Here is an 8,714-nt window from a genome sequence, read left to right as displayed (position 1 = left end):
AAGACAGGACAAATAATATAATATAAAAATCAGTTCAGCTGTAATTGATATATACCTTCTTCCATTCTCTAAAAATAAATGATATCTAATAAGCACAGTGTTTAATTCTGATTCCTAATCAGAGTCCAGTAATGGTGAGGTTTGTTTAAGGTTTGCTGTTGTTCAGTTGCAAAGCCTTGTCCTTCTCTTTTGTGACCCCATGGACTGTAGCCCACCAGGCTTCTCTGTCTTAGCAGTTTCCTGGGCAAGAATACTGGAGTGGGTTGCTATTTCCTCCTTCAGGGGACCTTCCTGACCCAGAGATCAAACCCACGTCTCCTGCATTGGCAGGCAGATTCCTTAACACTATCATGTGTCAAATGTTAGGTTTTTGTTTCTGCTGTTGTTTTTGTTAGATATAGTTTCAGAATTTAAAAACTGTTTTACCCTAAGTTTGTTTATTCTCAAACTATCTGTTTCTATATGTAAAATAAGTGAGCTTCCCTAGTGGCTCAGACAAGAAAAGTCTGCCTACAATATTGGAGGCCCCAGTTCGATCTCTAGGTTGGGAAGATCCCCTGGAGAAGGAAATAGCAACCCACTCCAGTATTCTTGCCTGGAAAATTCCATGGTAGGCTATGATAAATGGGGTCATAAAGAGTTGGACACAACTGAGCGACTTCACTTTCACTTTTCACTTACCAGATTATTACCTTTTTCATTCATCTTCTTACTACACTGTTGTCAGTATTAGTTCATTTTTCACTGGAAAAATCATTTTAGCACTTAATAATTTAAAAAGAAAAATTGATCCATTGTGTAATTTCTACAACCCATGTGGGCTGGTCTTCTGTGTTCATAGAAGAATTCTGTGCCTTCCTTAGGAAGGCTGCAGTTCTTTAGGGTAATGCAAGACCTTTTATATGTTGCTTTGAAGCTTTTGAGATTAGCTTTCTAATCTCAGATCTCAGGATCACACACTCTGATATCCAAATCCCAGTGGGAAAACTTACCTGAGCAATTAGAGTTCTACTGAGGAGTTGAGTAAACACAAAGGAAATGATGTAATGTGTTTTTCTATTTCTTAAGAACATCTCAGGCAAAAGTATGTTATGATTTTCAAATGGTAGACCATTATACATAAAATCAACGGGAATGTTAAGGCCTTAATGGGAATGTTAAGGACTCTAAGACCAGGAAGCAGCATCTCAGTAGTCATGAGAAAACCACTCTAAGGAGGCAGGAGGAGGAGTCAGGCTATATACAAGTTTGCAACAAAGGGGACTGGGAATCTGAACATCAGAGATTATTGTGAGGTAAAGAAAATCAGATATCAAGTTAAGGAGTTTATTGTTCTTCTGCATATGGAAAGATGCAGGCCTCTGGGCTCACTGAAATTATTCCTTTCATATGCACTTCAGCTCAGTTCATTTCAGTCCTTCAGTTCTGTCCGGACCCCATGGACTGCAACACGCCATGCTTCCCTGTCCATCACCAACTCCTGGAGCTTGCTATCTGGGGCCAAATTCTGTTTCCTGATTGCTTGCATCCTTAATCCCTCGTTCACCTTAAGGAGTGGCCGATCTGGCAGATGGTTGCGGCTTGCATCCCCTGAGCTCCTTAGCACATACCTGTGGTGGTGGCAGCGCCTGCTGGCTCTCAGTTTTGGGAGCCCTCATTCACATTTGGAGGCCAGAAAACATGGATGGCTGTGACATCTCTTGTTTATTGGTATGACAGTAGACATTTCATTTCACTGCATGTAGGTGGAAAGTCAGTGATGAATGACATTGACTCCAATATGTGTTATCTGTGCTTCATGTTCAAGCGGAATTTTGGCCATCCAAGGCCAGAATTGACCTGAGAATCTTAACTCAATAATAACATTCACTGTATATATGCGTGCCAGCTGATGTTCTTGGTACAAAACAGAAAGGGAGGATAAATTGAATCCATATGAAGAATTAGGCAAGCAGAGAATAGTGAATGAAAGACAATAAGAAAAAAAATTAGAAACTGAGTGGAGATTGAAAAGCTCATGGCATGATATCAAAGGATTTAAATGAGACCTAGAGTAATGCTGCCTCTGTGTGTACGTGTTGTGTGTGTGCTTCCTCGGTGGTTCAGTGATAAAGAATCCACTTGCCATTGCAGGAGCTGCAGGAGGCAGGGGTTCGATCCTTGTGTTGGGAAGATCCTCTGGAGGAGGAAATGGCAACCCACTCCAGGATTCTTGCTTGGAGAATCCCATGGACAGAGGAGCCTGGTGGGCTGCAGTCCATGGGGCCACGAAGAATCAGGCACAACTGAGTGACTGAGCGCACACACACAGTAAAATGAAGCACATAAAATTATAAGAGAATGAGAAATTCATATGAATTTCTACAATTTGCAAATTAGAGAGTGGCCAGATGATTTATGTAAAGCCATTTAAAGAAATACAGAAGGACCTTTCTGAGTTTGCTCTTCAGGCGAGTTCAAGGAGCAGTCAGTGTACGTCCACTACTCCCAGATGGGCAGAGGGGAGAGCCTCTTATGGCAGAAGGTACACTAGTTACATAACCAGCCCTTGTTCCACCCATGGCAGTGGAAACTACACTACAGAAAGAGCTCTGTCTGTACAGGTCAGTGGTGACATAGGCCTTGGCAAATGTGGGCTTTCCATGGGGAAGGAGGAAATGACAGCCTAAAGGTGGTGAGAACCAAATGCCTTGTCTTAAACAGCAGAAAATGGTGTTAGCAATGCAAGTGTGTGCTTAATTAATTGTTTTTCCTGCATTGGCAGGTAGATTCTTTACCTTCTTAGTCACTAATGTATATATATTTATATACATAGGAACACTGCTTAAATCCCTGGGTCAGAAAGATCCCCTGAAGAAGGAAATGGCAGCCCACTCCAGTATCCTTGCCTGGGAAATCCCATGGACAGAGACGCATGGCTATAGTCCATGGGGTCACAAGGTCACAAAAGGGTCACACATGACTTAGTGATTAAATAACAACAAACACAGATAAAAAAAACGATATGAATCACTTTGTTGTACACATGAAACTAATATAGCATTGTAAATCAACTATGTTTCAATTAAAAAAAATTTCCAAGCACCTGAAATTGTACTTTATTTTTCCAGCTGGATTTTTTGCTGATTGGATACCAGGAGAACAGAATGTTACAATTTTGTTCAGAATATCATTCCAATTTATTTCATAGTGATATAGAGAGACTGCATTAGTTATTGCCCGTGGCATGTTAATATAACTACTACTTCATTCCCCACCGCCTGCATCATCCCACCCCTCCCCACCACAAGGGACCTATGTTTTGTTAATAACTCTTCCTTGACAATTTAAATTATATCAACAGGGCATTTAGTTTCTTTCTTTCCTTTTTTTTTTTTTAATTTTGACTAGTGTAATGCTATTAACCCAAGGGGAGATGAAGCTGTCCACTGAAAAAAAAATGCACAAACTAATAGTTGAGAGTCACATTTTATTTGGCAGACATTCTGAGGACTTCAAGCCTGGAACACAGCATCTCAGATAGTGCTAAGAAACTGTTCTGAAGAGGCAAGGAGGAGACAGGATAGATAGAAGCTTTTGAGGAAAACATCAGATAATCAGAATACCAAAAGATTATTGTTAATAAAAGAAAACCAGATAAACAAAAGAATTTAGCACTTTTTCTGTGTATGTGAAGATACAACAGTTTGGGCTCACTGGAACTATTCCTTTGATATGCACCTTAGCTATCCTGAGATTCCCTTGGGCTGCAAGGAGATCCAACCAGTCCATCCTAAAGGAGATCAGTCCTGAATATTCATTGGAAGGACTGATGCTGAAGCTGAAACTCCAATACTTTGGCCACCTGATGTGAAGAACTGACTCATTGGAAAAGACCCTGATGCTGGGAAAGATTGAAGGTGGGAGGAGAAACGGACGACAGAGGATGAGATGATTGGATGGAATCACCGACTCAATGGACATGAGTTTGAGTAGGTTCCGGGAGTTGGTGACGGACAGGGAGGCTGGTGTGCTGCAGTCCATGGGGTTGAAAGGAGTCAGACATGACTGAGTGACTGAACTGAACTGAACTTAGCTATCTGGGGCCAGCCTATCTTGAGAAAGCCTATTCTGTGCTTTCTCATCCTGAGTCCCCTCAGGGCTCATTGACGAGGCAGCTTCATGATTGCAATCTCCTTAGTTTACTGATGTGGCAGGCAATAGTTTTCATTAACAAAGTCCTCTCCAGTGACTTCTGGAAAATCAGGGGAGATTTGATGATAATAACTGAAGCAGAATGAAGAGAAACTGAGCATATTTTTACATCAAATAATTCCTGTGTCAGAATCTGAGTTTTGCCTAAGTCAAAAGATAACAAATGCAGATGGATTTTACCTAAAGTGAACACGCTAGAATGAAATTAAGGAAATGATTTTTTTTTTTATAAATTTACAAATGTTCAATTTTCTATTAGTTTCTCAGGCTAATTCATTCATCTATTCAATAAGTGTTTGTGAATTGCATCCTGAGGCTAAGCATTTTAAATGAGTAGACAACAGTGAATTAGACAGGAAAGACCAAACTTTTATGGAATATTTAGTCTAGGGAGAGAGATTTTTCATTCCATCTTTCTTATAAATTATTTGCTTTTAAGTTTTATGATGGAGCTTTGTTAGGGTGATGCAAATACATGAAAAGGATATAAACAAACCTAATTTGACCCACTAACACTCCATCTGGCTCAGCATGTTTATTAAGTCTGTTGATAAATAAATAGGAGCCTTTAGGAAGGTAAGTTGAATTAACATGGGTGGGGGGTTGCTCTGTGCATGACATCTTACTGAGGCTTCTTCAAGAAAACAAAAAAAACTGTGTGGGGGAAAAAGAAAAAAAAAAACCACCTCTTTGCAAAACAGCAAACTGATCCTATTACTATACTATTCTTCCTTAGTTTGGAGAGTTTAGTGAAATGGCTGTTCCCTAAACTGATTTAGGTGAAAATACAAGTAATGGAAAATATTCAAAAGCTGTGTTAGTAAGCCTACAAGAATCTATGTCAAGTTTCCTGAGCTTCATCTCTCAGAATCTTTAAATACGTTAGGATGAAAGTACTGTATCACCCAGAACATAATTTAGTGCTGATTGCTTTTTTTAGGGCACCTTTTACATCTTGATTCCTCAAGCTGTAGATCAGTGGGTTTAACATAGGGATGGCAACTGTGTAAAAGACAGAGGACATTTTGTCTGTGTCCATGGAGTAATTGGAGCTGGGTCTGAAATACATGAACAGGAGCGTGCCGTGAAATATAGCCACAGCGGTTAAGTGGGAGGCACAGGTAGAGAAGGCTTTGCGTCTCCCTTCAGCTGAGTTCATTCTAAGGATGGTTGTTAGGATGTAACTGTAGGAAAGGAGGACGGTGATAATGCTGGTCCCCACAACACAGCCAATAAAAGTGAACATCACAATCTCATTGATGGATGTATCCGAGGAGGAGAGGGCTAGTAAGGGTGGGTTGTCACAGAAAAAGTGATTGATGATATTGGAATTACAGAATGACAACCGAAATGTACAACAGGTGTGGATTGCTGAATCTACCAAGCCTACGATGTAAGCAATAACCACAAGCTGGGTACAGATTCCCCTGGACATGGCAATTGTATAAAGAAATGGATTGCAAATGGCTACATAACGGTCATAAGCCATGACAGCCAACATGAGACATTCCACATCTGCAAAGGCTCCAAAAAAATACAACTGGGTGGCACATACATTGTATGGAATCCTTTTTTCCTCAGATAAGAAATCAGCCAGCATCTTGGGAGAGATAGTTGAAGAATAGCAGATGTCACAGAAGGACAGATTGCTCAGGAAATAATACATGGGTGTGTGCAGTCTGGGGTCCACCTTGATCAGCAGGATCATCCCGACATTGGCAACCACAGTTATGCCATAAACCAGCAGGAAGAGCAGAAAGAGCCCCTGCTGCACATCTTGTCTACCAGAAAGTCCTAAGAATATGAAGTCAGTAAACACAGTGCAGTTCTCAGCAGTCATCCCTCACACATGAAAACTCCTGGTTATGATAAAGGAAATATAAGTGGAGGGTTAATATCATCTTACTGTCTTAATTGCTAAATTGATATTTGTTTCTATATTTCAGTAATTAGAATAAGAGAGAAATAATGCTGAGATGCCTTGAAGTTAAACTGATCCTTTGGGAAATATTTCAATTGAATATAACTTATCAGTTATATATATCAGTTATGATAATAATAATGATAAATTTGGAAACCATTGTTGTGTTTGTAGCACAAATTCATCTATGCTAAATCAGGCTATTTCCATATCAATTTGTGAAGTATTTATGATGATTTTTGCGACTTTAATCAAATATTAAGAAATTTATGTCCTCAGATTGAAAGCAAGATTCTCACAATTAGTTCTCAGAATTAGACAACCCATGTCTTCTGACAAGATCTCTGTTTTGTTTCATTTCATTGATGTACGAATGTTGTCATATCCTGTAATAGAGAAATATAGTTAATGAATGATGTAGGTAATGAATATATTGCTTTATAATTTCTTCATCTTCCATGAGTCTGAAGCAGGAAGAGATATGGCAAGTTTCTGAACCCAAGAACTCATTTCAGCATTAAACTCTCAGGTCTGTTCAACTTTAGTATATGAGAGATAGCCTGTAAGACCCACTGGAGCAGAAAGGTGATAGCTTTTGGATAACAGGGTGGAAGGGTGCTTATGCACGAAATGTTAGAGTGGAGAGGCAGTTATATTCCAGGGCAACATCCCCCCTTCTGAGAGCTGCTGTTACATAGGGGAGATGATGAAGAACATCTGGGACCCAATCGTAGAGAAGCTGGTAGCACAGATGACAGAGAGGCAAGAGAGGCAGTGTGGTTTACCGTGTGGATCCTTCTGCCCTAGTCTACTCTTCTCAACATGATATGCTCAATGCAAGATCAGTTACGTAAGACACATGGTACAAATACTCATATGTTCATAGTCCAGGGACAATCATGCGTGAACTGTATCCCCATCCCAGGCTCTAAAAATTTTAATAGCTTCATTCTTTAACTTGATCCATATTTCTCTTGAATATCTCAGACCAGTCATCCTTGATTTAGGAGTCACTTGTCTTGGGAGGTGGGAGCAATTGAATTTTATGTCCCCTTGCCGAAACCAATTGTGTGATATACAAGGTCATACCTGTCCCCTTACATTCTCTGAGAATTTAAGAAAAGTAGAATTGAACGTAGGGTTTCCCAGGTGGCTCAGTGATGAAGAATCTGCCTGCCACTGCAGGAGATGCACAAGACGAGAGTTTGATCCCTGGGTCAAGTAGATCACCTGGAGGAGAAAATGGCAACCCGCTCCAGTAATCTTTCCTGGGAAATCCCATGGACAGAGAAGCCTGGCAGGCTATAGCCCATTGGGTCGCTAAAGAGTTGAACTATGTATATTTATCTGTGTATATCTGAAGAACTGACACTTTCAAACTGTGGTGCTGGAGAAGACTCTTAAGAGTCCCTTGGACTGCAATGAAATCAACCCAGTTAATCCTAAAGGAACTCAACCCTGAATATTCACTGGAAGGGCTGAAGTTGAAGCTCCAACACTTTGGCCACCTGATGTAAAGAGCCAACTCATTGGAAAAAATACAACTCATTGGAAAAGACCCTGATGCTGAGAAATATTTAGGAAAAAAGGGAAAGGTGCTACAGAGGATGAAATTGTTAGAGAGCATCACCAACACAATTTGGTGCAAATGAATTTGAGCAAACTCAAGGAGAGAATGAAGGGCTGGGAAGCCTGGTGTGTTACAGTCTGTGGGGTTGCAGAGTCAGACATGACTTAGCAACTGAGCAACAATAACAAATATATTGGTTTAAAATGAACAGATTGGAAAAATTAAGTAAAATGAAGTTTTGTGTTTGTTTCATATATTCCTTTGTTGATATAACATGCTTTCTTTCAAGAAAGGGTTAAAAACCTAAGGAAACTTCAAATATATATCAGAGAAACAAGAAAGATATCAGTACCTGTCCCAGAACTCCTGACTTGCTTGTTGGATGCAGTTCTATCTGCAAGAAGATTCAGCCTTGTCTCCTGCCTGACTTAGATTATATAACCATCTCTGTGTCTGGTCCCTCGGTGGTGAATCCTTGGTCTCTCAGGAATAATTAACAGTCATCATGATGTAGTATATCATCTGGTGTTTCATACTAGTAAGTTATTGATAATGGAATACAGACTGTAGGTAAATGATACTAATCAACAAGCCTTCCTATTTTCCAGTTTATGAATCCCTATACCTGTACTTTCTTTTCATTAAATAAATGACAAAACAAATGAGAAAACTTTCACCCTTACATAATAACACAGACACACAGACAGCCCATTAAATGTACTAACGGAGTAAAGATTTTGAAAAAACAGCAAACATCTGAACATATCTACAGTACCTATAGATAACTAAACTTTATTTTCTATATACTTGGCTTTTAATATTTAAATAAAATTGATGTTGCAATGAATTATATAAAAATTATGCATATATATATATAACTACTTAGTGTATATTCAATTATTAACCAAAAATCTGTGATGTGAGAAAATTAAATACATACACTTTAGCACCTTTTTGCATTTTCATATTGTGTCAGTTCAGTTCAGTCGCTCAGTCATGTCCGACTCTGTGACCCCATGAACCGCAGTA

General features: G+C 39.5%; 1 protein-coding gene across 1 annotated transcript; it reads right to left on the bottom strand.

The window, feature by feature from the left end:
* Positions 1–5,095: 5,095 nt before the first annotated feature.
* On the bottom strand, positions 5,096–6,034 carry LOC136175393 (olfactory receptor 8U9-like). Its single transcript, XM_065945704.1, has one exon. It carries the CDS (start codon positions 6,032–6,034, stop codon positions 5,096–5,098), a length of 939 nt encoding a protein of 312 aa, XP_065801776.1.
* Positions 6,035–8,714: the final 2,680 nt, after the last annotated feature.

This window comes from Muntiacus reevesi, chromosome 9 (assembly GCF_963930625.1).
Source record: "Muntiacus reevesi chromosome 9, mMunRee1.1, whole genome shotgun sequence".
Classification (NCBI taxonomy): Eukaryota; Metazoa; Chordata; class Mammalia; order Artiodactyla; family Cervidae; genus Muntiacus; species Muntiacus reevesi.
Note: the sequence above shows the minus strand (reverse complement) of the source record. Positions and strands in the feature narration are given on the sequence as shown.